This window comes from Podarcis bocagei (assembly GCF_964188305.1).
Source record: "Podarcis bocagei genome assembly, chromosome: 1".
Taxonomy (NCBI): Eukaryota; Metazoa; Chordata; class Lepidosauria; order Squamata; family Lacertidae; genus Podarcis; species Podarcis bocagei.
This window is the reverse complement of record NC_138125.1, coordinates 137123351-137151315: the sequence shown is the minus strand read 5'-3', so window position 1 is coordinate 137151315 and position 27965 is coordinate 137123351. Positions and strand designations below refer to the sequence as shown.

Sequence of the window (27965 nt, the reverse complement as noted above, 5' to 3'; positions counted from 1 at the left end):
CCGAATCCCACGTCCACAGGCTTCTCCCGCCTGTGGTTTTTGGTGGGTCTCCGCCTCGCCGTGGCGGTCCAGACCCTAATTCCCACGAAGCGGATTCCTCCCGATCAGAGGAAATCTGCCATTGCCGGAGGCGCTAACCCGGAAGTCCCTGTTTTTTGTTCTTTCAAGCTTTAATAAATATTCAAATACGAGAGAAAAAAACAGAAAAAGAAGTGAACAAGGTGCATGTGTATAACAACACAGGTGACATATATTTCTCTGGATGTTCAGCATCTACATCTTACCTCTGCTTATTTGTTTCAGGCACTTTATAACTAGTTCTTCAGCCAAGGGCTCCCAAAGAGGCATTATAGAATTTAAACAATCAAATCCAACACTCTTAAAACCAGGCCTAATGTACTTCCCCACCTTCCCAGAATTCGAGAACTATTTATATACCTGTACAAAGGAAGTCACACCTGTTCTTTGCCCTGTCACTATAATCATCCCATTCATCCACTTTATCTTTCTTTGTCTAATAATTACTCAGAGTAGTACCTTGTCTTAGCTGCAGGTGCACATTCTCAGGCTGGATTTGCTTTATCTGACTTGGTGGTGGACCTGGCTGGGCAAAGCTTTCTGGAAAAATTATGTCATCCCCACATCCCCTCTGCCGGAGTTGTTCCCTGGTGTCACAGCGACTGGAATCTTGTTCTCCTACTTTTGTGAAATCCTGTATTTCATAAAAAGCAAAAAGAATAAATGGTCAGTATGTTTCAGAAATAAGTCTGATACATTTTCGACAACAGGGGAAGAACAATAGCTCCAAAAACATGCTTTGCCTGCAGAACCTCCAATGTCCAGTGTCTCTAGTCAAAAGGATATCTAGCTACAGGGCTGAGAATACCTTTGCTTGAGGTGGTGGGCATTTATAACTAGTTCTTCAGCCAAAGGCTCCCAAACAGCCTGTCTACAGACAGTCAGAACAGAATTCAGGAGCTTAAAATATTACTCTTCTAAAGGATTGTACTGGAAAGGCATTTATGGGACTTCCATATGGCAGTCTGTTGTGGAATTGGTCCAACATTGCTCATGCTTACAGGTTTTTTGTCATAGTATTCATGTATGATGTTATTGAAATACTAGTCTGTACTAGTCTGTACTTTTCTTACATTTCAACCATATTTCCCCTTGCCATGGAAGTCAATAAGGGGACTTTCGGGGAGGAAAGATGGCGGTCTGGACTTTTATTGTCAACATACAGTGGTACCTCCGTTTACAAACTTAATTCATTCCGGAAGCCCGTTCTTACACCAAAAGCGTTCTTAAACTGAGGTGTACTTTCCCCAATGAGGCCTCCCGCCACCGGTGCCCTTTCACCGGTCGGCTTCTGTTCGTCTTCCGGGGCAAAGTTTGCTAGCCAGAACACCCACTTTTGCATAATATCTGCTCTTGTGCACTACTTTTGGGTGTTCCCAGGTATGGAAATACATGCCTGTCTGGCCAGATAGGAGGAGGATGGATGGGAGAGGGACAAAATAAAGAAGAATCCCCAGAGTACAAGCTGCATCCATTTGTGTCGACAGCAAGTGCCTGAAGAGCAACTAATGCCCATAACTGAGGAGGCTAACAGGGCCATCATGCGCAGCTAAGAACCAGACCTGAGGGACCTGTGTGTGATATCAAGCCTCCATTTTGAAATAGACTCAGGAAACTCCCTTCTCAGATTTGACCCATGACCTGTGGCTAAAATATCAAAGTGATAGGAACCACGAATTGTGAAGTTACCTACAATCAATGCCACTTCTCATTATTTGCTTTCAATTTTTATTTGAACATTATTAATTTAACCCACCTAATCTGCAAGTTTCAAGCACGGATCTAAGAGACCTAAGTTTTATTGTGTTAGTTTTGAATCTGGGTTTAAGTTTATTGTGCCATTAAGTTTATTGTGGTTTTGTGTGGTTTTATTATTTTTATTTTTGTTGCACCATGTTGAGAGAAATCCTAACTGGCTGCTGCTGGCTTCCATCCTCCTTATAGCAAAGTCAATGCTGTCCAGTCAATCTCTTGGGCCACATTTTGGCATTGCACAAGGCGCCACTGAAATTTGAGACCTATGGGTCTGCCCCTGAAGAGGGAAAGGGGTGCCATGAAGCTGGAGATCTAGAAGAGCAGAGCATTCACCATTGTGAAAACAGCAGATTCTGTTTATTATTTTTAGGACAGCGACGGTGGGCCTGCCCAAAAAGCAAAACTTGAAATGGGCATCCACTATCCAAAACAAAAAAAGTTTCATTATCTTTATACCAAAAGGTATCATTCAGAGTGAAAAGGTTCAGAGGAAAAAGTATTTGACGGAGCATAATAATATGCGTGGAAAACAAGAGATGGAAAACTTACCCGCTTCTTACACCAGGCGCATCCTGGGCCAGACTGGATGCAGTCCTGACAGGTTTTCACATTGTATTTGGTGCACTCAAGAGACAGCGCTTAGGAAGAACAGGGCAGGTGGAATTAACATGAGGAAAAACTACGCATAATATGAAGCTAAAACTTTACCGCAAATTGAGTACATGGCAAACTATGTAGAAGGTCGATATATGAATATGCCAATGCAATATTAAAACAGAGACAAAAACAATCTCAAGACTCTACTTCAATATTAATTGTTGAGAAGGGTCTGCATTATCTGGCACTTAAGTTGCAAACCTATCAACAGCCTGGATTCAGAAGGACACGCAGGGCTTGTCCACACTTTGCTTGTCCCACACCTACAAAGCTTGGGGCCAAGAGCTTTACTGCTTGTCCTGTGCTTTCTAGGCCTGAGTGGGTTTTCCTTTGCCTCACTGCTTTCCCCAGGAAAACCTGCTCTTTACTGCTGAATTGGAGCAAACAGTGGTTGGCATCCATCTCTCTTGAGTGCACCTCCAGGGGTGAAGTCAAACCACTGCATTAGCAGCACTGAGGTGACCCCCCCCCCCGGGCACAAGCCTGGGCGGGGTGAATGGAGGTCCTGGGCTGCCCAGACGTCTCCTGTGGAAAGGATGATGGCCAACTGACTGTCTCCATCAGCTGCTGGCTGGCCAAAATAGTGGTGTGGCATTCTGGTTGATGTTTGCTCCAGTTCATCTGTAAAGAGCAGGCTTATCTGGAGGAAAACGAAGGGACAAGCGGATGAGTCCTCCCTGTGTGGAATATGCCTGTTGGACAGGATTTCACAGTTATTTTATTACTAAGATTACTTATATCATGCATCTTCAACCACACAGGCCCAAGTTGAGGTGAATATGACACAATATAATATAATATTAAAATAACCCATAAAAAGTTTTACCTCAACAAGAGATACAAAAAAAAGCACCATACCTCATCCCCCAGCAAAATCACAAACAGGTTAAGAGCGAGGCAACACAGCAAAGCTTGTGGTGTGTGTGTGTGTGTGTGTGTGTGAGTGTGTGTGTGTGTGTGTGAGAGAGAGAGAGAGAGAGAGAGAGAGAGAGAGAGAGAGGTATATATAATATATCTACCCCCCCCCCCCGGCAAAGATGCAGAGTGCTGAAATCCCAGGACAAGGAATCCCACGGTCTGGGCACAGCTATTAAAAATGCCCAGACATGCTCCCCCAGTTTCCAGGCTTCACAGTGTAGCCAGGAGTACAAAATATCTCAGCAAGTGAGGGTGTTGAAGGGATCCTTCTGATATCGAGGCTCCAAGCTATAAGCAGCTATCGGTTGACAGCAGCACCTTGAGCCGGGCATGACAACAAGCATCTTGCTGCTGCTTCCTGTAGTAACTCCAGTCTCCAGGCGCCCTTCAAGGACTGGCTTACATTCTGCCGCTGTTAGGAAGAATGGTGTCCTGTCCACCTTGTTTTTCACAAACTCTTTGGGCTGCAGTTTGTTGCAGATTGGGGCAGATGAATTGACTGTACATTCTCTTACAAACCATTTGTGTGCCTGATCCATTATGGGGTCTTCAGTCAAACAGTCCTGGAGGTTGCTGCTATCAGCACCGCAGACCCAAAGCCTGAGTGTCCTGCACCTTTTCACTTGCACAGACACTTATTAAAGTAACCAGTAGTTATTTTAAAATGTTTTGATTGCATTGCCCCCTCTCAATGGCCCATGTTTTAGCAATATGGTGTAGTAGATGGCACCTATCGGTAAAATTAGCATGTGATCCTGTAGCTCAGATAAGGGCCTCTTACACAGGAAAACACCACCGACTTGGAATGCCAATCAACAAGATTTCCCACTGAAGATAGGATAATGGGCCCAATCCAACAGAAAGCTGAGCCTACTTAAGCCCAATTAGTTCAAGGCCCTTACAGGCTTAGCTCTACAAGGAGACGGTGGTCATTACACCACTACAAATGCAGATAATGCTGCTCTAGCACTACTTCCACCTAATAGCGGCAGGTACCTGATGTCAGAATCAGCAGTCCAGCGCCAGACAGCAGAAGGAATCGCTCGGGAAGCATCTCCTGTGAAATTGAAATAATATACCATGAAATGACTACACTAAAAGGCTATAAGGTGACTTTGTTTGTTGACATTATATTCTGCATTTCCTCCTGAAAGAGCCCAGGGCAGCAAACCTATCCTACAATCTTTTTTAATTAAAAAAAATCAACCAATCAAAAATACTGTAGTTAAAACAATCTAAATATAATTACAGTGTAAAACATCTCAAAGCATTTACAGTTAAAAACATTATTCCCTCCAATAATCTCAGGCTTTCCATCCAGCAAATGCGGGAGTAAACAAGTTAACAAGGATGGCAAAAGTTGCACCAGGGGGGTGGGGATTCCACATCTGGGGAGCCACCACTGAAAAGGCCCCGGTGGCAGCACAACTACCCAGACCTCACCTGTTGATCCTATGGACCAAGACGGTTGGTACTTGGTTGGTATGGAGTTGTAGAGTCAAAGAACTTACGAAGGATGCACACAATTTGTGAAGCTCAGTTACAGATGTGATATTTTGGGGTAGGATAGGAAATTTGGGGAAAAAGCAGAAATATATGCAGCTTTTGCTTACAAGTGCATTGACTAACTTAAAATGAAATTTAATCCTGGTATCTCACAACATCGCAGCACATCATCCTTAAATATCTGCACTGCCTGCCTCACTCCCACCAGGGCCAACTGACACCGACTGCCCTGTAGGAAAGAGGTATTGCTATGGCAATACTGAAATCATTGATTAACTGACGTGAAAGGAAAATTTTGTTTTGCTATGAAACACAGTAGACTCGGTTACAGGTTTATACTAAGTTTTGGGTCTTTGGAGATGAGTCCAGTATGTATCTGAGAGTGGTTGGACTTTCTGAGGGGAATTACATGGGGAGATAGCTCAGTCAGAAGAGCACGTGACTCTTAATCTCAAGGTTGCAGGTTCAAGCCCCACATTGGGCAAAAGATTCCTGCAATTCTACAACTCTATGAGTATTTAAATATTAAAAACACTAAATTGGTTTTAAAAGAACACTATTTCTTTCCGTAAGCTTTTCCAACAATCAGTTGTTATAGTAATGACTGGGATGTTATAGATGTTTGACAGTGGAAGAGACTCCTTGGGAGATGGTGGGCTCTCCTTCCTTGGAGATTGGTTGGCCAACAGTCATGGGTGCCTTGGTTGTGATTCCTGCATTGCAGGGGGCTGGAGTAGATGACCCTTGGTGTCTCCTCCAACTCTACAATTCTATGATATCAAGAAAAGTATCACCCTCATTATGAAGAAGTGAAGTGCAACACCCATACTCACATGTACCCAGGACTGCAACATATTCCCTGTGATCCTGTGTAGGCAGATGATAGGCACAAAAAGAAGAACGCTTTTCATCTTACTTTCTGTTTGGCTTCCAAAAATGGTGAGGGACACTCTCCTTTCCACCAGTACAGCATCATAATCCAATAGTGGATGAAACTGGAGTATCAAGTTTCAGACTTCAGACATGATTGGAGCCTAAGACTGCAGCCCTGTACCCATGTATGTAAGAGGAAGCCCCAATGACCTCAACAAGATTCCACTCTACAATATTAAAACAGCTGCAGAGAGATTCAAGGCAGCATTTCCTAGGTAATACCCCCAGGAAACTACTTGAATGACTGGATTCAAAAACATGGGTGGAATTCTGGGCTGCATCAATAGGAGTATAGCATCTAGATCAAGGGAACTAATAGTGCCACTGTATTCTGCTCTGGTCAGACCTCACCTGGAATACTGTGTCCAGTTCTGGGCACCACAGTTCAAGAAGGACACTGACAAACTGGAACATGTCCAGAGGAGGGCAACCAAAATGGTCAAAGGCCTGGAAACGATGCCTTATGAGGAACGGCTAAGGGAGCTGGGCATGTTTAGCCTGGAGAAGAGGAGGTTAAGGGGTGATATGATAGCCATGTTCAAATATATAAAAGGATGTCACATAGAGGAGGGAGAAAGGTTGTTTTCTGCTGCTCCAGAGAAGCGGACACGGAGCAATGGATCCAAACTACAAGAAAGAAGATTCCACCTAAACATTAGGAAGAACTTCCTGACAGTAAGAGCTGTTCGACAGTGGAATTTGCTGCCAAGGAGTGTGGTGGAGTCTCCTCCCTTGGAGGTCTTTAAGCAGAGGCTTGACAACCATATGTCAGGAGTGCTCTGATGGTGTTTCCTGCTTGGCAGGGGGTTGTACTCGATGGCCCTTGTGGTCTATTCCAACTCTATGATTCTATGAAGGCAAGGCAGCCTCTGCAGCAGCACAATTGGTAGCAGTCAATTTGGTCTGCTTCCAACACTCTGCAGACTAAAAATATTAGAGGCAAACTAGTCAGGTTTCCCAATTTGCTTGCACAAAGCTTACTGGGAAGTTAGATGATATCCTGGCTTTAATGAACATTTAATAAACAACTATCTGACTTTTAGAAGACATCTGTTTAGGGATGTTTTTAAAATATTTTTAATATTTTGTTGGAAGCTGCCCAGAGTGGCTGGGGAAACCCAGCCGGATGGACGGGGTATTCTTAATAATAATAATAATAATAATAATAATAATAATAATAAGGCGGCAGTTTTATGACAATGAACACATATCCTGCATTCATCTGGCTTTGCGTGCAGGGTTCTCACATGTCTACCCATTAATCATTTATTCGTTCCACACTTTCAACACAACTCCCTGTCACTTTTCAAACCACAAAAGATGCTTTAATCCACTTTCAGTGCAGAAAATTAAAGTTCCGTTGTACTTCTGAATCCCTCTGACAAAGCAGTGAGTCTGGAGTCATTTACACTTTGGGAAGTAGCTAGCGCAGTGGTTAAAAGAGTGAGCTATGTGAGTCAGGCTCAAATCTCCCCTTATCTCTCTGGCTCAGCCCCACCCATCCGCCATGTGGGCAAGTCTACTTGCCTACTTTACAGAGGTACTTGTAAGGAGTGTGAAATGTCAGCCTTTGCAGAGATGAGTATCAAAGAAGAGGCAAGCAGTCTCTTTCATGTGCTTTTTCCACCTCAGTCACAGCACATATAGGAGGATCCTTTTTGACCCAGCAGCCTGCAGATGAACACGACTATTTTCAAAGGCAAAGTTAGAGAAAATTGTGTGATTTTAAGGGTCTGGTCAGCTATCTCCTTTTGCTTTTTTAAATAGTGATTACAATCTTGTAAATAGTAGCATAAATTCCACTCTTCTGAAACATATAGCTGTGTTCCCTCTCTACTGTGCCACTTTTTCAAGAGAATCTAATTTGCTTGCATTTACTCAAACAGCAGTTTGAGGCAATGGCATTCTTCTACCCACCTGCAAAGGGAGTCTATAAATCAATTGGGCTTGCTATGCATTCAGTGGCTGAATCAGTGACATTCACTGATGTTAACTCCCTCCTTCCATGTTTGCATACATTCTTTGGTATTTTTCAAAGGTTTATTCATTTTTAGTTATTTTCAGCCCCACTGACCACATTTAAAAAGTGTTGAATATGAACAAAGCTACCACCTTCCCTGCAGCAATGTCCCACCATTACACATTTTATTGAGGGTTGCCATATTTTGAAAAGCAAAAAAGAAGACGCTATGACGGCTCTCATTTTAAATACCCCTACTATAGGCCATAGAAGCTGTGATATATTGCTGAGAGGGGCAGGAGAAGAGAAAAGGAAAGCAAGTCTTCAACCACTAGTTATGTCTGTGTCTTATCCAGAAAGTATAGCCAGAGACATTTTGACAAATTTAAAAAATCCACCTAGACAGCAATTTTACCCCTGAAAAAGAGGACATGTCCTGGAAAAAGAGGACACATGGCAACCCTAGCCCTGGCACACACCTCAGGACCACATGAGTATTCTTTTTAAAAACGGGCAAATATATTCCTGCCTCACCCACCTTCATCCTTGCACCAGGGTGGGTCTTCTCCCCTACACCCCTCCAGAATGCAAGGATGCATCTCTTGCTATTGCTCTGCAAGGAGGCTAGCAGAAGAATAGCACTGAAATAAAAGATACTTCCACTGCTTTTTATGTCTTTCTGTAAAAACAAAACCCTAATTGGGCATTCTAGATGCCTCTCAAAGCCGTAGTCTAGCAAAGTGCATTACTGTACTGATATTTCGACACCCCCCCCCCCAAGCAACAAAAGGCATTGTTTCCACAAACATAAGCATATTTCTGGCTAGCTGTGTAGCTACAGATCTATGTCACAAAAGTGCGGAAAACTTTTAAGTTCTCCATAATTCTTTATCAGGCAAGGTGTTACACAAGAGGCAGGAGTGGGTGGAGGGGGAGGAAAAATAAAAACCGAAAAAGTTCAGAAATTAGGCTGCCATAGACAGTTCTAAAATGTAGGGCTAAGTAAGTAAGCAACACTTTTTGCCATTTGGTTTGTTCCAGTTAAGTATTACTCAACTGTGGATTGGGGACTTTTTGTTATTGTAGAACAACACATCTCCCTTTGCTTGTTGTGCTTCAAAGAAAACCAATTCTAGTTGTTCAAGATGAAATGCACAACCAGAGGAAAATAACTGCCCACCACCTATGTAGATGGGCTTTTCCTTTTGAGAGCTATATTACAACTTGATAATACTGGATAATTTGGTTCCAAGTGACTCTATTTATCCAGCACTCTGCCAGATTTATCCCTGGCTTTGCCAAATTAAAGGCCACCAAATTTCTCTTTACTTTTGTTTCCTCCCTACTCCAGGAGCCTGTACGTTTCGTGTTAGGTTTGGGACAGACCCTGGGTTCACAACCAAATTTTAATTTCTCAGAGATGGAGACCAGCTCTTGTTTTTACATCCCAGAATCCTGGCATCTTGGCATCACCTGAAAATTTCTGGGAGCAGGACTTGGCTAAGGGTACTTACTGGGAATTGCTAGGGGACCCTGTTACCCCCTCCCAGAGGTACAATTCCTAGATTTGTTTAATAATCAATCCTGTTTCACAGGGAACTCTGGAAACAGTAGCTGTGGGAGGGGAATAGGAGCCTCCTAACAACTCTCAGCACCTTTTACCAACTACAGCTCCCAGGATCCTTTAGGGGAAGCCATGACTTTTTAAAGTGGTACCACAGAGCTTTAAAGGTATGCTGTGGATGTGGCCTCTGTCTAAGCAATTCAGGAGTATGGGAAAGGTTTCATCCTCCCTCTCCACATATATGATGCTACAACACTAATAAAGGACAACTCTTGCAGTCACTTTTCTCATATGATGTTGAAGGTACGTCTCAAGTTGGGTATTGCAGTGTCCACCATGGAACATGGAAAATGTCCCTCCTAGGAGGCTCCCTCAGGAATAAATTACATTTGGCAGCAGCAGATCCAGTGGCCTGCAGTGCTGGTCAATTTTAAGAGCCAGAGGGCTGTGTGGGCAAGGGGAACTGACCCTGCTCTGCCTCCTGTCTCCTTTCAGTCTTCTATCCTAGCTACTTTGCTCTCAGTCAGAACCAGACACCAAGTCAGGGAAACAAGTGAAAGAGGACAGCCCTGATGGATCAGGCTGAAGACAGTCTAGTCCAGCATTTTATTCTCAAAGGGTTCAGTTGGATGCCCATGGGGAAGCCAAGTTCAGACATGCACACCATTGCCCTCTCCTGCTTTGGGCTGCTATTAATGTGCACACTTCCCCAGACCCTGTGAGTATTTATAGCCTTCCTGATGAGTACCTATTATCCTTCATGAGTGGCTGTGGCAAAGAAAGCCACAGAATCAGGGGCAGATTCAGCTCTTCTCATCTACAATGAATTTTGCTATTAAAATCAGCCCTAAACCATGGAGGCAAACCTGGTTTTACAGAAAAAGTTCAGGCAATTTAAATATTCAATGACATTTTAAGAAGTAAAATACGTTTCTTGGCATGGATGGTGTGTTAATATGCTGGCCTAGTATCTCCTTCTAACTGTGTAACATTTTTGGAATTGGTTTAGGTTATTAAAGTATTTAATTATTTAATATTAATTAAAAGTATGAAGGGAAAGCTCCTGGGTAATCAAGGGTATGTTAGGACCACAATGAGTGTTTACAACATGCTACTTAAATTTTGAGCAGAACATTTTGCTTGAGCTGAATGTTCAGACAGGCGTTTGATTTTCCAAAACGTCTTGGAGCCAACTTGCTCTGATGTATGAGGATGGAGATTATTGACAGTGGCCTGGTTTCTACATAACACTAAACCATAGTTCAGCACTATGTGAACAAGCCTGGATGAGATTTGGGCTTGTGTACACACCTTGCTGCTCTCCCCTGTTGTAGATGCAATTCGGAGATTGGAGGCATCTTCTCTTAGTTTAAATAAACTGAAATATATGCTGTCAAAACCAGGAACTGTTTGCTCAAACAAGTCAGGATGAAAAAGCATGATTTGATCTTGGCTTGTTTCAATAAACCATAGTTTCAACTATTTAACAACAAACTATGATTAATTTAAGGCAGGAAGTGAACGCTTTCAATTCCAACCATGTGGATGAGCCAGAGGAGGAGGGGAGAGGGGGAGTGTACAAGACTGAGGCTCATTCATATAGTACTAAGCAATAGTTTAGCATGAAGTTGGGACTGTGCCATTGGCTTCCAAATTCCCTGGGGAAAATGAAAGCAGCAGAGGATGCCTGGAAAAGACTGGGCCTATTTGCTTCACTCTTTGCAGAATTCCTCCCTTGCTTCTGGCTGTCCCCATCTCATTTGCCTTTTCTGACTTATGTTCCTTATTTTCAAGTTGTTGTGTTGAAAGAGCTCTGAGAAAAAGGGAACTCTTGATGAGTCTTTCTCCCTGCAGCGTGGAAGAAGGAAGGGCAAGGGGCATTTGCACTGCTGATGGAGACATATGGAAAGCAAAGGCAAAAGCATGCTGTGCCTGTGATTGTATCTTACAACATTCATCTGAATGCTGTTTCCATAAATAGTCTTAGGTACTGTTTGAAGCAGGAAATGCATCTCCCTCTCTTCTCTTTACTACGAGGAAAATAATTATAAATGTTGTCAGACACCTTTTGAAATATGACTTTAAAAGCCCAAATTTCAGATTTTATGGGCTGGTTGTCTATGTACCATAGAGATACAATCCTAGCCATACTAGGGAACAAATCTACGGTAATTGGTGAGCTCTCTCTCCCCCCCCACTTTCTACTTAAAATATCATTAAATTTATGCTGCATATTCCTACAAGCATTTGCCTTTGGAGAACCAGTGTGAAAAAACAGGGTGAAACACTATAGAAATAATAGGATGCTATATGTTATTCTCTTCCTTTATCTTAAAGGATTCCTAAAGTTACAAAAAATGAGATTCTGACAAAACATCAGGAATAACTTTCTAACAGCACTGTGCAAAATATAAGCAAGCCAGGGCTGAACTGATATTACCCTTTCTGGTACCTTTCCCGGGAAAATCAGAGGCTCACTATGTCAGGTTCCTATTGGAAGACCGGGCAAACGCTAGAACATTAGCAGTGGCAAAGTTTTTATTGGTGGTTGCAAGAACCAATGATCCCTATATTCTGAACAAAATGCTTGTTTAACCTGGAGGTAGGCTGTACGGATTGTGTATTGCTTTGTAACGATTTGTTGGGTCTCTGGGCCATAATAAAGGTTGTTGACGATGATGATGACTTTCTGACAGCAAGAGCTGTTTGACAACAGGACTGTATCGCTTAGAGGGTGGTAAACTCTTTCCATGAAGGGCTTTTAAGCAAAGGTTGCCTGGCCATCTGTCATGGATGCTTTAGCTGCGATTCTTGCCTTGCAGGGGGTTGGACTAGATGACCCTCAGGTCCCTTACAACTCTGCAATTCTATGATTCCAAGTTATACTCCAAGCCTCATGTGACCCTGTGCCTAAAATCCACACACCGGGAAAACATTCAGCTTCCCAGCTGGCAAAACTAATGTTTATCACTGGAGTTGCCAACTGATTTCCCTCTTGTACCTTTAGCATTTATGTGATTCTCAGCAATTATTCAGGTGCAGATTTGCCAGATCCACTTCTTGCATTTCTATCTGTCAAGTTAGAGTTAAAGGGACGGGAGCGGGGTCAGTAAAAACACAAGCGTCCCTTCATATCATACAATTGTTATAAAAGCACAGAAGCCCTGCCACAAAAAAGTTAGCAACCCAATGCAGACAAGCAAAGAGAGTATTTATTTCTATTAGTTACTGTCCAGTTACACCAATCTGTTACAAACGTACCAAAAGGTAGCACACTACACAATGTACGGCTGCAATCCTAACCCCACTTACTTGGGAGTAAGTCTCTTTGAATTGAATAGGACTTACTTTTGAGTAGGCAAGGTTAGCATTGCAGTCCTGGTCAGACTCATATCTGCCTGAGGAAAAACAGAACTTTAACCAAATCTTGGGTATTGGATCTTCCATTGCTGGAGTCCTGTCACTTTAAAAGGATTCCAAGCTTATATAATACTATTCCACACCAGGTTTCATCAGAAGCCGCAGAATGTAGCTTTCTCATGAGATATTCCGCAGAAGTGTGAAAAGCAAGCTGACCTGCAAACTTACACATGCCACACCACAAAATAGCTAGCATACCGCTTTCACAGAAGCAGAGATGAAAGTTGCACATTGAACTATAGGCCAGCAAGAAATGGGCTCATTAAGGATATAGTTATGACCGCTGGGAGGAACATAGAGAAAAAACTGCCATGGTGCATCTGCATCAGCACAACGTGACACCTGTACCTGTCCCAGATGCAACAGAACATGTCTTTCCCACATCGGTCTGCTCAGCCACAACAGGTGCTGTATCCAGTGTTTGAAATTCCCATTGTTCTAGGCGCATTTTGAGACGGGGAATTTCATTAGTGCAAGCATTTCTGAGCTCTGAGTGTCGTACTGTGCCTAAGATTTCAGATTAAAACTGCAGAGTGGAAGGAAAGGAGGACCTTATTCTGCCTCCCCACTTCCAGCTACTCTCTGAAGACTGGAGAAGAGACCCTCTTAAGAATATCAGGGGGTGGGCAGGGGAAGGACTAGACTACGTGAAAAAATGGACATAATATGTTAGCTTCAGTTCATTTATTTTCAGCTTTGTATTCTTGTAATAAAAAAGCATGCCAAGACATTCCATTGTTGTGCCCATAACTGGATTTAATGTGCCCTTTAGCTCCTAACTTTCACATCTGTTTCTAACACTTCCAACGGTTTGACTTCACCTCCAAAGGTGCAATCCTCCATTGTCTCCCCAGAGACAACAACTGCTCCCTCACATGCAGAATGCTAGGCAGAAGGTCTGTTTCTCCTCAGAAGTATTTCTCTTCAACCTGGTGACTCTAGAAAGCTCTAGCCCTTCTTTCTGTTGTTTTCCTCTCAGCTACAAAGAGAGAAACTGCCTTGCATTTTGAATCCCACATGAGGAAAAGGTGCGTGTAGGGCGACTGCAACCTTGAAAATAGTGGGTAGGGAAGGCATTGACCCCAAACGCTTTCCTTTCAATTAACAACAACAACGAGGTAGGGGGCAGTCGGGGCTCCATTACAGATATCTACAGGAAACATACAGCTAACCTTCAGTGCTAGACTCACACCTGAGGGCAGCCAATATCTAGAGACCTGGAAGGTATGGTGCCTCCATCAAATACTGAAGTTCAGTTGAATTAATTACCTTTACACTTACAGTGGTACCTCAGGTTAAGAACTTAATTCGTTCTGGAGGTCTGTTCTTAACCTGAAACTGTTCTTAACCTGAAGAACCACTTTAGCTAATGGGGCCTCCTGCTACTGCCGCTGCTGCACGATTTCTGTTCTCATCCTGAAGCAAAGTTCTTAAACCGAGGTACTATTTCTGGGTTAGCGGAATCTGTAACCTGAAGCGTATGTAACCCGATATACCACTGTACATGTATTGGCTGCTAGTGGTACTTCAGTTAAGATTTTGGACATACCAAGCCCACAGGAAGATAATACAGATGTCAAACTCTGCATACTCAGTTTGCGAAAAGAGTAAAACACAAATAAACAAAGAATTTAAAAACATACATCAAGTTGTCAGTCTCTCTGGCTTCTTCTCAGCTATTTTTTGGGGTGTGTTGTGAAGTTCTCTGTCTTCTGATCAGTTCCTTTTGTAGAAGTGAGAAAAAGCCAAACGGCTCCTCAGAAGGCAGAAAAAGGCCCACGCCTCTTCCTTTTTCATTGATATTGCATATCTTGCCCCTGTGGGTTGTAGAGGAAGTGAGAAGTGAGGGAGGGTGGAAAGCTTATTTTCAAGCCATCCAAAGTTCAAAACTGTGCCCAAATCCCCATGTGTGTTCAGTTAAAACACTGGAAACCCAATATTTCTCAGAAAAGGACTTTTACCCCTTGGTGAAATCTTGATCTTAGCCAAAAGCCTGAGAAAGACCCCCTGGAAGCTTTTTTCCCTTCAGCATAAAACACTATGAAGGAAACCATTACAGTGCCCACCATAGTCATTTCCAGGCCAGCTGCCCTAAAGTCCTTTAGAGGTCTCTCAAATGAGCCAGCATTCCTTGGAGGATTTTCCACCTTCATTTCTAAGTGAGATGGGTGGTGACTGGAGAGGCCTTTTCATATGGGCAACCTTAACTTTATAATTCCCTGGCCAGCGATGCTCGCCAGGTCCAATTCTTGATGTCTTTTTATTTATCCTGATTTTGAGGCATGTTATTTTGCTGCTTTTAATCTGTTGTGATGTTTCTTAATCTGCTGCCGTTTTCGTTTGATTTATATGTTTCTATTCAATACAGATGTGAGGTACCCTGGGAGTCTTTTAAACTGAAGAGTGCTATAAAAGTTTGGATAAAATAGAAAGCTAAATAAAACAAACATTGTCTAAGAGAACCCTGCATTTTTCACTTTTACAATTGTCTATTTTGGAATAACTTCTGAACCCATGTCAACATCTTGTTACACATTTGAGGGTAAATCAGAAGTTGCTGGAACCTGAATGGGAAGAAACAACTTATAGGGAAATAGTGGGGTCTTCACTCATTTCTTTCTGCAGGATAACTGATCAGTAGTAAGTTGCTATTTTAGAATGAGGAAGAGAGGAAGGAAATGGTGCTTTTTCAACACTGTAACTTGCAAATGAGTCAAAGTGTCAGCAAAGAGTTGTGCCTGAAACTCTGGAATATGTGTACAGTATAACCAAGATTTGTTCCAAAGGTAAATGTCATATTATAACACTGAAATAAAAATATTTGGAAAATATGTGAGCAAGTTCTTTGCCAAGGAGGCTCATGCGACGCCTGTCTCTGCTGGCTTCCTGTAGCAAACCACCTGAGAGAGTTCTTTCAGGTTTCCTGCTGCCAAGGAATTCTTTACAATTTTAGGCTAAGGGGCTAAAATGATAAATAATAAAATAAGGGGTCATTATAGGACATATTGGGTCAAGCCCCTCTGTTCATCGTGATAGTGCTAAGCTTCTTGGCATCACAGTGTAGACTTTGCAGTTGCTAAACAAGGAAGAAGATTGGTAGCAATTGTGGTGAAATGTTGCTTGTCCCCTGTGGGGGTGAGGCACATCCTGATTCTGATGCAACCTATCAGGAGTTAAGTAAAAGATGCCTCACATGTGCGTAGTCATTTTCTGAGACTTCCTAAAGTAAAAAATAACTATCTGACAATACGTATTGTTACAAAAACATTTGCTGGATAATAGTGCATCTTGAATGTCCAGGGGGAAAATCTCACAAAACAATAAATCCCACGTAGCTAAACAGCTAAATGGTACATCTGCACGTTCATATGAAGTTTATTGGCTTTTCATTTCTTTTTTCCTTGCACACACTCAACACACCAACATGTGTGGCTACATCTAGCCTTATATTCCTACACCTCACCTAGCCTTATATTCCTTTATAGTATTATATTAAATGCTAGATCTTTCCTAGTTTTATCAGTAGGAAAAGCGGCTGGGGCCAACTTACGTGTCATACACACAATACCATCAACTCTTAGTGCACAGGGTGACAGTTTTAACCATGTTTCAATGTAACTAGAGCGGCATGATACTGGTTAATAGAAATGGTTCCTGCACCACAAATGTTAATGTATAAATTGAAATTACACATTTGGAAGAGAAGATATTCTCCATATCTGTGTTCAAACTAAGTAGCCCACTGGATTGTGATCTGGCAGTACCACCATACAAACATATGAAATGACATAAAGACATGTCAGGTTTGGACGCAATGTAGAATGCATTGGCAGGTTTGGACGCAATGTAGAATCTGAAAAGGTTACATGCTTCTGAAATATCCTATGATGAAATAACCTATTTGCACCACAATTGCCTTTGATATGTTACTTTGCATTTTTTGCGTCTTATATTGTACAAACATTTTATTTTATTTTATTTATTCAAAATACAGTGGTACCTCGGGTTAAGAACTTAATTCGTTCTGGAGGTCCATTCTTAACCTGAAACTGTTCTTAACCTGAGGTACCACTTTAGCTAATGAGGCCTCCTGCTGCCGCTGCACCACCAGAGCATGATTTCTGTTCTCACCCTGAAGCAAAGTTCTTAACCCAAGGTACTATTTCTGGGTTAGCGGAGTCTGTAACCTGAAGCGTCTGTAACCCGAGGTACCACTGAATACCAATAATGAAACCATTACTACGTATAAACAGGCCATACCATTAGAATGATGAGCCGGATCCTTGTATACTGTAAGATGCTGTTTAATAAATAGTAATTGATGCATACATAAAATGGCATTGTGTTTTTATTACTGATTTGGTAGATTCTAATAATAAGGGGTGGGGTTTTTTTGGCGATTTTTCAATCCCATAAGTGAGTGGCAGAGGAATCCTAAGCTCTGGGTGGAATCAGCAAGGCAGAGCAGGGCAGTGGGTCCACCATCTCCAAAGCTCTGCTGACTCACGCTGACTAGGACACACAGTATGCCTGGTATGGGGTGGTATGAGTTTTCTACAACTGTCTGTTGCACAGCTCGAGTCTTATGCAAGTCGAAGGGCTCAGATCATGCCCCTCCCTGGAGAATGGCATCTGTGCTCCCCCACCCTGCACCAGCCGGTCTCACTGGGTAAAGTGGAAACAATCCAGCGCAATTTCCATGGCTGCCGTGAGGGCATCCGCTGTGGACAAGGACGTCCATGACATCCTAACTCCCTCCAGCAGAAAGGATTTTGTTTACTTATTGTTTATTATTAACTTTGCAAACCGCCCTTTATCTCAGCCTAGTTCACAGCATAAAAATACAAAATGAAAACACTACATAATAGAAACACAAACAAAAGCAGACACATAACCACACCTGGAATACTGTGTCCAGTTCTGGGCACCACAATTTAAGGGGGATGTTGACAAGCTGGAAGGTGTCCAGTGGGCGGCAACCAAGAGGATCAAGGGTCTGGAAACTAAGCCTTATGAGAAATGGTTGAAGGAGCTGGGTAGGTTTTGCTTTGAAAAGAAGAGACTGAGAGGAGATATAGAAGTCATAGGATTGTAGAGTTGGAAGGGACCTTAAGGGTCATCTTAGTCCAACCCCCTGCAAGACAGGACTATGCAGCTATCCCATATGACAGCCATCTTCAAATATCTCAAGGGAAGATGGAGCAGGCTGTTTTCTCCTGCTCCAGAGGGTAGGACTCAAACCAATGACTTCGAGTTAGAAGGTGATTCTGGCTAAACATCAGGAAGAGCTTTCTGAGAGTTAAGAGCTGTTTTGACACTGCTTGGATGGAAGGTGGCATCATCCAAGGTGGCATCCTTGGAGGTTTCTCAGCAGAGCTTGGATGGCCATCTGCCATGGACGCTTCAGCTGAGATACCTACATCGCAGGGGGTTGGACTGGATGACCCTTGGGGTACCTCCCAATTCCACAATTTTTTATGAAGAGGAACATTTTTGCCCGGCCCCTAAAGGCGGCGTACCATGGGGGCAGCAGGCGAGCCTCCCTGGGGAGCCTAGCTGTCAACGTTTTCCCTTTTTTAAAGGAAATTCCCTTATTCCAAATAGGATTCCTCACAAGAAAAGGGAAACGTTGACAGCTATGCTGGGGAGAGCCATCCTGTGGGTCAGGAGGGCAACCTGAACCCCGTTGAAGTCAGTGGGGTTCACCTGGGGAGACAGAGGCAAGAAGGGTGGGGTGAACAGGTGGAGAAGGAAGAAGGGGCTTCGAAGGGCCCTGCCCGTTCCTCCTCCATTGGTTCTCCCCCTTTCTGGAACAGAGAGAGAAGCCGGACATGGAGGAACCAGACAGGCGCCCATCTTGGACACCGGGGCGCCCTCACGGCCTCTTCTTGCCTGGCCACAAGCCCCGATGGAGGCGCCCGAGGCCGAAGGGAAGGCGCAGGCCGCGCTCGCCGACCGAGAGAGACCCGCGAGAGACGCGCCTGCCTCCCCTCAGAATGGCAGCCTGACGGGGGCAGCGAGCGGGCGAGGGCATTTCGCGGCTTTGGTGGGGCTTCGCGACCGGGCTGCCGTGGACCCGAGGGCCGCGGCCTGCGCGGCGTCTAGTACGGCGGCCGCCTGCGTGCTCTCCGTTCCGGCATGGCTCCCTCTTCTCCCCCGCTTCCCCCGGCCTGCCTGGTGGCCTCCGCAAGCCGCCTCGAGGCCGCGCCAGGCAGAAAGGCCTTCTCGTCGTGGCGCTGAGGGAGACGGCAGCAGGTGGCGCGCGGCCTCGGCGCTTCCCCGGGGCGCCGTGAGGGGGCGACTTCCCTCGGCCTTCTCCCAAGCCTTCCCCCTCTCTCCTCCTCCTGCCGCCGCCATGGTGGGCAAAGCGGCGAGGCGGCCGCGGCTGCACCCGGCGGCGCCCAGGCCGGCCAAGGGGCCCTGGACCCCGGGCGAGGACGAGGCGCCGCTCCCGACGGGCGCCCAGGCGGCGAGGGCCACGGCGGGCGAGGTGAGGCCTCTGCGCTCCTCCACGAGGCCGCGCGGGCGGAGGCGGCGTCCGGCGTTGCCGCGACCTCGCTTGGGGGTTTGGCTGCCCGGGTCCGGCGCCTGAAGCCCCGGCTGGCCTGCCGGCAGGTGGACTGGATGCTCTCGGGGTTCCCCCTATCACCATGTGCTCGGGAAGGGGCTGGGCGGGGGGCGGAGAGTGGCAGAGAGGCGAGGCGCCCCTTCATGGCGTCTTCGAGCGCCTCGTCCGCCCCATTCTTCGCTGGCGAGGCGGAGGAGGAAAGGAAGATGCAGCCTCCTCGCCCCCTTCCCGCTCCTTTTGCAGCACCTGGCATTTTTTTGGGGGGGGGTAGGTGCAAGTAAGTAAATGGAAGGGCTCAACTCGCTGACCCATTGCGCCACAGATAACTGGCTTCTTGCTCCCCCCCCCCCCCAAATACGTCCAGCCTGCGCCCCTGGCACCAGGGGGGAAGGGCGTGTGCCAGGTGTGTGGGAACCTCTGGCCCCCCAGATGTTGCAGAGCAGCAGTTCCCAGCAGCCCCTGGGGCAACATCTGGGCAGTTGACCTACGCAGCGCCTGACATCCCTCGACTCCTTCATCAAAAGCCCAGGGCTGTTTCTCCAGAAGTAGAGGTGCTGCGACTCACCCTGAAGGCCTCCTTCCTTCTCTTGGAATGGCAATGGCGCCCACCTGAGAAGGGCCAGGGCTGAGTTCCAGCTGGAAAAAAGCCCTGGTCCAGCCCATGGCACTTGGGAGCACCTACAGCGTGTGTGCCTTCAGTGCTCGGAACAAGGCTCTCCACAAGATGGTGATACAGGACACGTTTCTGGAGGGTAAAACTTTCTTAGGCAGGAGGAGGTGAGGAGTGAGCAAAGTTTGAAAGGATCCTGCAACTGCCGCTTCAGTTTAGGGGTGGTTTCTTCAATCGTTTTATCGCCTTTACTTTTTATTCACCAATTTGGGTCAAAAGTTATAGTAGAAGTAAAAAAAAAAAAAAAAAGGATATCCACTGATTACAGAAATAATTCTTTGAGAATAGAAACTGACCAAAATTTTGCTTTTATACTTGAGATATGGTAAAGTAACAACTCTCCGGCCTAGTATATTCTGGCCAGTATATTTAATGCTTTTATCATAGGTGTTGCCAGGATTTGTTTTTTGAGGGGGGCAGACTCTGTTAGGGGGCAGAACAAGTTCTGTGATGCAGTTGGCCAGTTAAGTATTCCTATTTATTTACTTGGGGGGGGGCACTTCGTTCCCCCAGCTAGGCCCATGGCTTTTGTCCTCCTGCTCATGGATGGTGCAGTAGAAATAGCAGCCTAATAGAAATGCCATGTTGCACTTGTAGCAGCAAAACTGAACATCTTCATCTGCCCCAGCTGCAACAAAACATGTCTCTCCTTTATCATTCTTTATTATCTACAGCAGGCACTGTAACTCTCCAATGGTTTGACTTTACTCTCAGAGGTGCCCTCTTATATTGTCTCCTGAGACAGACGGGTGCCAGCAAGAACAACAGTGCATGGGACAAAGGGAATAGTTACATCACATTTTATTCTTAACTTTTTTTTTATCACATCTGATGATAAAACCTGAGCTTATGCCATGATGAAGGTGTCACAAGACTCTTTGTTGTTCTTGTCTGTGTTGGGACCAGGTATTTATGACCTCAAACGTCTTTGCTGGAGTGAAGATTGATCCAAAAAGTCTGGTGAAGACGTTGGACATTGATGTGAAAAGCATTTCTTCAGCCATAAAGGGTAAGAATTAAGGATTTTCTAGTACATCTGCCTCACAGTGACGAAGAATGCAGAAATTCACTTACTGAATCAAACCTATTCTCTTCCTAGCTTCAACAATTTGTAAATTGGCTAGTTTCTTTGGAATGGGTTACAACTTTTTCCACTAAAAAGTGCATTCTCATTAGCTGCTGAATTTTAGACCACCAGAAGATGTTAACCCTATTTACATACAGTTTAAGCCAACACCAGTCAGATGTAAGGTTTTTCTCAAGCTGGCAACACCTTTGAAGCAGTTTGTATGAAACTAGGCATAGTTTTGGTTTGCTGAACTATTGTATTTGAATGCCCTTCCTGGAACAAGGCACTCCCTTCTCTAATAACGTAGCAGGGTACACTGCCCACCCTACCTCTGGGCTTATCCACACTTGCCTTTGCCCCACGCTTTCTAGGCACTGATCCGTGCTTTAAAGTGCTGTGTCTGGGTACTTAATCAGATCTGTTGCTAGAGAAGCTTCCGGTTCCGGTCGCGCCCAGCGAAGAAGCACGGGAAACCTGCTCCCGGTTTTCTGGGCTCTGCAGAGGATTGGGGAGACGTCAGGGCGAAGCGCACCCCAAAACCCTAAGGGGGGTACCCTTAGGGGAAGGAGCCCCAGCAGCGCCGAAGCGGTCGCACCGTTCTCCTGAGTTTGGTACGAGGAGTTAGCGAGGACCGCGAGCGCGAATTGGGGCTGTGACGACTCTGCAGAGCGACGCCCTGAGCTCCAGCGGGAAGAAGCGACGGGCCGCCTTAAGAAAGGAACGGGACCCTCCAGCGTTTTTTCAAGGCGTTTTTGTTTACTTTTATACAAAACGCTGTGTGCAAGGCGAAAGCTACTTGTGAAGCTGGGTGGTTCCTGGAGGTGTTAGGATTGCCTTTGGGAGTTCGTACGGTGGAGGATATAAAATGGCGCAGCGGAAAGTCGATGACGTAAGGAGTTTTTGGAAAGTTTGTTTGAGTAAGAATAACCTGTTATGAGGACTAAAGAAAGGACAGCAGTGGATATTAAGGATTAACTGGACCCTGGTGTGTTTTTCAGCTTGTTTTTTGGGGTTGTTTTTGCGGTTTTACGGCTTTGCGGTCTGTTTGTCTAAGACCTGGGGCGACTAATTGCCTAAGGCACCATTGGAAGGAGTTTAAGGACGACTCGGGAGGAAGGACGGTGGCAGGCAGAGGAGGAGACGGTGATAGTGGGTACAGGAGGCTTAGGGCGAGAGGACCTTAAAGTCTCTGTAACTGTGGTTATATCCTGCTTTTGCGGCCTCGCTTCCCTTCCCCGCATTTGTCCCCCACCCTTTCTGGAAGGATATCTCTGGGTGGCTGGAGCTGGACAAGGGATTTTAAAAACAAAAGAAGGTGATATGGTGCCTAACTGGTGATTCATAAATTGATTGGGATACCAGCTGCTGTATCTGGAATCCGAACCTTTCTGGATACTGACTACAATCCGGACCATAATTATAATTTGAACTATATTTATATCTATAACTATAAAAGTGGACTAAACAGGATTAAACATCTTCAAGTTTATTTGCTGGACTACTAAACTTCTGCCATTTCGAAACAAAGCGGGCTGGGGAACTGGACTGGTAAGGAGTGAAGTAAGAGACTCACAGAAGTGGGGAAGGCTTGATTTCATGCCCCCCCCCTCAAACCCTCTTGCTGGACTATATAAACTGCTATGTTGAACTGTGTATAGGACCTCTACCTGGGTGTTCTGAAGTTTAAGTTTGGACCTCTACTTGAGGCAGTTGCCTGACCTGGTTTGGAATTGGTCCTTTTCCCCTCTTTTCTCTTTTTTTCTTTCTCTCTTACCATTGACAATTTTTTGTTCTTAATTGTGTGTAATTGGAAGGTTGAAAAGGGTAGGAAACAGGGGTGGGGCTGAAGGTTGAAGCGAATCTCTAGGTGGTGATAAGAGGAAATGATGGGAAAGGATGGAAAAGATTCGAAGAAAGGGGGTGGGACCCCGGGAGAAAGAAAAATGTCGAGACAGGAGGAAATCAAAGACCTAGATAATTTGTGGGCCAGAATAAAAGAGGAATTTAAGCAAAATGCAATATATATGGAAAACAAATTGGGAGAGATACAGGAGAGGATTGATAGGAAAATAGAAGGAGCAGTTGGTGAACTCTCTACCAAAATTCAAGATCTTTCCGCAAAGTCCAAAATGATTGAGGAATCTAATAAAAAGCTGCAGAAAGAGATGAGGGAACAAAAAAAGGAGACAATGAAGGTAAAAGAAGAGCTGGGGGAGCTGAGTAATTCCCAAGAGAAGATCTGGGATAACCTAGCCATGGCAGACATGAGGTTAAAACAACTCCATCTTAAATTCAGGGGAGTAATGGAGGACAGAAATGAGGATATAAGAGGGAAGATGATTAAAGAACTTTCCAATTGGCTAGGTTTAAAGGAGGAGGAGATGGCTTCCACCGTAGATAACGTATTTAGAATGACTAAGCCTAAACATCTGAAAGCAAGCAAATTCCTGGGGGACTGCCTGGTGATTTTCAATTCTTTGGAAATGAAAAATTTAATCTTAAGAAAGAGCTATAATAATAGATTAAGAATTGATGGAAGACCTATTATTATTTATAAAGAGATACCAGTGAGGCTGCTTCGCAAAAGAGAAGGCTATAAACAAGTGGCAGCAGTACTGAAGAGAAACGGGGTCCCATTTCGATGGGAATTCCCAGAGGGGATTAGCTTTTTTTATAAAGAGAAAAAGTTTAGGTTGTTGGACATACAGGAGGCGGATAAGTTTTTTAGAAGATATGAAAAAGATTTGGGAAAGGTAGAGAATAGAGCGAGGAATAGAGAGGAAGAGGAGGAAGGGGAATTAAGGGGCAGACAGGAGGAAAGGGGGGGAGTAAGGGAGGGGGTAGGAGATTCAGAGGAAGATGATGATGAGGCCGTAGTGGGAGAGGAGACGGCTGAAGAGGGGGAGGCCTCAGGAAACAAAGGCGTTTAGACTATAGCCCGCAAGTCCGGTTGAAGGTTCAGAAACAGACAAAGGTAAATAATAACACACACATTAAAATTTTTATCCTGGAATGTAAATGGGTTGAACGATAAGGTTAAAAGGAACAAAGTTGAAAAAGCTGTGAAAAATAAAAAGTATGATGTAATTTGCTTTCAGGAAACTCATATCGCTAAGAAGCATAAACACATCCTGGGGAATAAAAGGTTAGGAGTAGACTTTATAAATTCTGATGAGAAAAAAAAAAGAGGAGTAGTAATATATGTTAAAGAGAAGTGGGAACCGACCCTGATATGTAAAGATGAGGATGGAAGAATTCTAGGGGTTCAATTAAATTTCCGGGGGGAGAAAATCAATGTTGTGACGGTATATGCACCGAATTCAAACAGAGCAGAGTTTTTTGAGAAGCTTGAAAGCATGTTATTAGAACTGGAAGTCCACAAACTAGTCCTGCTTGGGGATATGAATGGTGTCCCGATATTGGATTTGGACAGGAGTGATAAGAAGGGAAAACAGGCCAGGGGGAAATTGCCGAAATCTTTTGATGATATGGAAGGAAATTTTGATTTAATTGATATTTGGAGGCACAAAAACCCCTCCCTTAAACAGTTTACCCACTACTCCGAACCCCACAAGAGCTGGGGTAGAATTGACCAGATTTGGATAACAAGAACACTTTCGATGAGGGTGAAGAGCTGTAAAATTTATCCCAGGACAATATCTGACCACTGTGCCCTAGATATGGAAATAAAAAATGAAGTGAAGGGACAATATAGGTGGAGAATGTGTGAGAACCTATTTGATAACGAAGAGGTGAGGGAAAAAATTAAAGGCACCCTAAAAGAATATCTAGTTTTAAACCTGAACAAAGAAACCCCTATAGACGTGGTCTGGGACGCCAGCAAGGCGGTGCTGAGGGGCTGCCTAATACAGCAAAACAGTTATAGAAAAAAAGTAAGGGATCGTAAGAAAGAGGACATTCTCTCTCAATTGAGAAATTATGAGAGAAAATTGGTTATAAACCCAACAGATGATGATGCCATTCGAGCCTCTAGGGTGCTTCAATCCCAATATTCGGCAATATTAAATCAAGAGATAGAGTGGAAAATTAAATTCGCAAAGCAAAGATATTTTGAATCGGCAAATAAAATGGGGAAGCTATTGGCTTGGCAGTTAAGAAAAAGAAAGAAACAAAATGTGATAAATAAAATAATAATAGAGGATAACATCATAGAAGACCCAGAGGAGATAGAAAATAGGTTTACCCAATTTTTTGAAAAGTTGTATGAAGGAGGAAGAGAAAATAGGGTTGAAATTAAGAACTATTTGGATCATATTGAGAGGAGTTATATAACTGAGGAGGATAGGATACATCTGAACAAGGAGATCACAGTAAATGAGATAAAGGAAGCCATTGGCAGGATGAAGATGGGGAAGGCCCCGGGCCCAGATGGCTTATCTGCAAAATATTATAAAACATTAGGGGAGTACCTAGCCCCAGTGCTTAAAGATGTGATCAATAATATTCTCCAGGGAGGGAAGATCCCGGAGTCGTGGAAAACGGCTTATATAACTTTGATCCCAAAATCAGAGAAAGAAAAAACAGATGTAAAAAATTATAGACCAATCTCTTTGCTTAATAACGATTATAAGATCTATGCTGATATTATGGCCGGAAGACTTAAGAAGCTCCTAATAAAGTACATACACAAAGATCAAGCAGGATTTCTTCCTAACAGACACCAGAAGGAAAACGTTCGCCATATAGTAGATATCATTGAATATTTGGATATGAGAATAGACGTCCCCGCAGCACTGATCTTTATAGATGCCGAAAAGGCTTTTGATAATGTCTCATGGGAATTCTTATTACAATGTCTGGAGAAGGCAGGGATTGAAGGTCCCTACATGAATGGTATAAGGGCAATATATTCAGAGCAGCAGGCCAGGCTGATTATAAATGAAAATTTGACTAAACCCTTCAAGATTAAGAAAGGCACAAGGCAAGGCTGCCCTTTGTCCCCCTTGTTATTTATAATGATATTAGAAGTAATTGCAAATAGAATAAGAGAGGAAGTAAATGTGAGGGGGATAAAAATTGGAAAGAAGGAATTTAAGCTTAAAGCCTACGCCGATGACTTGGTCCTGTCCATGGAGAACCCAGTGGACAGTACAAGTAGGGTAATAGAACTCCTAGAGGAATTTGGTAGACTGTCGGGCTTTAAATTAAATAGGAAAAAAACGAAAATTCTAACTAAGAATATGACAGAACAGGATAAAATCCAATTAGAAGAAAAAAGTGGTATTAAAATCGTGAATAAAGTCAAATATTTGGGAATTTGGCTCCCACCAAAAAACATAAACTTGGTTGAGGACAATTATAGCAAGGCCTGGCAGGATATCAAAAAAGACATGGACACCTGGCACAGATTGAAACTATCATGGACAGGGAGAATGTCTGCAATTAAGATGTGCATCCTTCCGAGACTACTATTCCTATTCCAAAATATTCCGATCATTAAAGGTACCTCCTTCTTTAAGAACTGGCAAAAAACTCTGACCAAGTACATCTGGCAGGGAAAGAGAGCCAGAATAAAGTTTAAATACTTGACAGATTCAAGAGAGAGATGCGGTTTTGCAGCCCCGAATATTAGGTTATATTATGAAGCATCCTGCTTATGCTGGATAAAGGAGTGGGCCACCCTCCAAAATACAGATTTATTAGACCTGGAGGGCTTTAATATAAGATTTGGGTGGCACGCCTACCTTTGGCAAGAGAAAGGAGAAGCTCATAGAGGCTTCTCCAACCATGTAATTAGAGGCCCATTACTAGAGGTGTGGAAAAGGTATAAAAAAGTGATCGAAGAAGGTATTCCAGGGTGGCTGTCACCAACTGATATTATTAGAAGTAAGAGAATAAACATGATTGATGAAAGATGCACATATGAAGATCTTTTAGTGAAGACAGATGCAGGATGGAAGATGAAGCCCTATGAGCAGTTGAAAGATAGAATAAAAGAGTGGCTGCTCTACCATCAGATTAATGCTTTATGGGCTGAGCACAAGAGAGTGGGTATTAGTGGAAAAAAATCAAGGTTTCAGGTGGAAATTTTGGAGAGTAATGAAAAACTTCTCTCCAAAATGTACAAACACCTTTTGGAGTGGGACACTAAGGAGGACCTGATGAAGGGAGCGTTGGTAAAATGGGAAAAAGACCTGGGACATAATATAGAGTTTAAAAACTGGCAGATACTGTGGACAAAAGGTGTAAAATTCACAGCATGCGTAGCATTACGTGAAAACTTAGAGAAAATGGTATACCGCTGGTATCTGACCCCAGTAAAGTTAAGAAAAATGTATAATAATGTTGATAACACCTGTTGGAGGTGTAGGGACAGGGTCGGGACCTTTTTCCATCTTTGGTGGACCTGTGAGGTGGTGAAGGAATTCTGGAAGCAAATACATGACGAATTGAAAAAAATTTTGAGATATAATTTTCTTAAAACCCCTGAGTTATTTCTTTTAGGAATGATTGGTAAAGAAATAAAGAAAATAGATCAAACCCTTGTTCAATATGCTATGGCAGCGGCAAGAATTCTAATTGCACAAAAATGGAAATCTTCTGATATGCCCACGGTCGGAGAGTGGCAATTGAGGTTATATCAATATATTGAACTAGCAAGACTAACCCAAAAAATAAGACAAAATAACACAGTTAAATTTAAAGACGAATGGAACAAATTTTTAATTTATTTCGAAAGCAGCCAGGGATTAAATAATTTATCAATCGACGATAATTAAAAGCATCGACGTATAGTGTTTTAGTAATACTGCGAATTAATGTAAGATTATGAATTTCCAAAACCAGACGGACGGAAGTTTTGTATTTGTAATATTGGTTGTTATTTGTTTCTTCTTTCTTTTCTCT

General features: G+C 43.7%; 2 protein-coding genes across 3 annotated transcripts in view; one reads left to right on the top strand and one right to left on the bottom strand.

Moving 5' to 3' along the window:
• Window positions 1-20504, bottom strand: part of ITGB2 (integrin subunit beta 2) — a 39275-nt gene extending 18771 nt beyond the window's left edge. The window contains exons 1-5 of one of the 2 annotated variants that reach the window (XM_081165460.1): window positions 19925-20504; window positions 14435-14608; window positions 4405-4465; window positions 2383-2471; window positions 538-712 (exon numbers count right to left, since the gene is read on the bottom strand). In XM_081165460.1, coding sequence (XP_081021586.1) covers window positions 538-712; window positions 2383-2471; window positions 4405-4462 — 322 coding nt within the window. In that variant the 5' untranslated portion in view covers window positions 4463-4465; window positions 14435-14608; window positions 19925-20504. Of the gene's footprint in view, window positions 1-537; window positions 713-2382; window positions 2472-4404; window positions 4466-14434; window positions 14609-17691; window positions 17751-19924 lie in introns of those variants that run through there. The other variant, XM_081165461.1, reaches the window with a different exon arrangement.
• Window positions 18685-27965, top strand: part of SLX9 (SLX9 ribosome biogenesis factor) — a 43437-nt gene continuing 34156 nt past the window's right edge. The window contains exons 1-2 of the mRNA XM_081182568.1: window positions 18685-19281; window positions 20936-21038. Of these exons, the coding sequence (XP_081038694.1) occupies window positions 18700-19281; window positions 20936-21038 (685 nt within the window). The 5' untranslated portion in view covers window positions 18685-18699. The remainder of the gene's footprint in view (window positions 19282-20935; window positions 21039-27965) is intronic.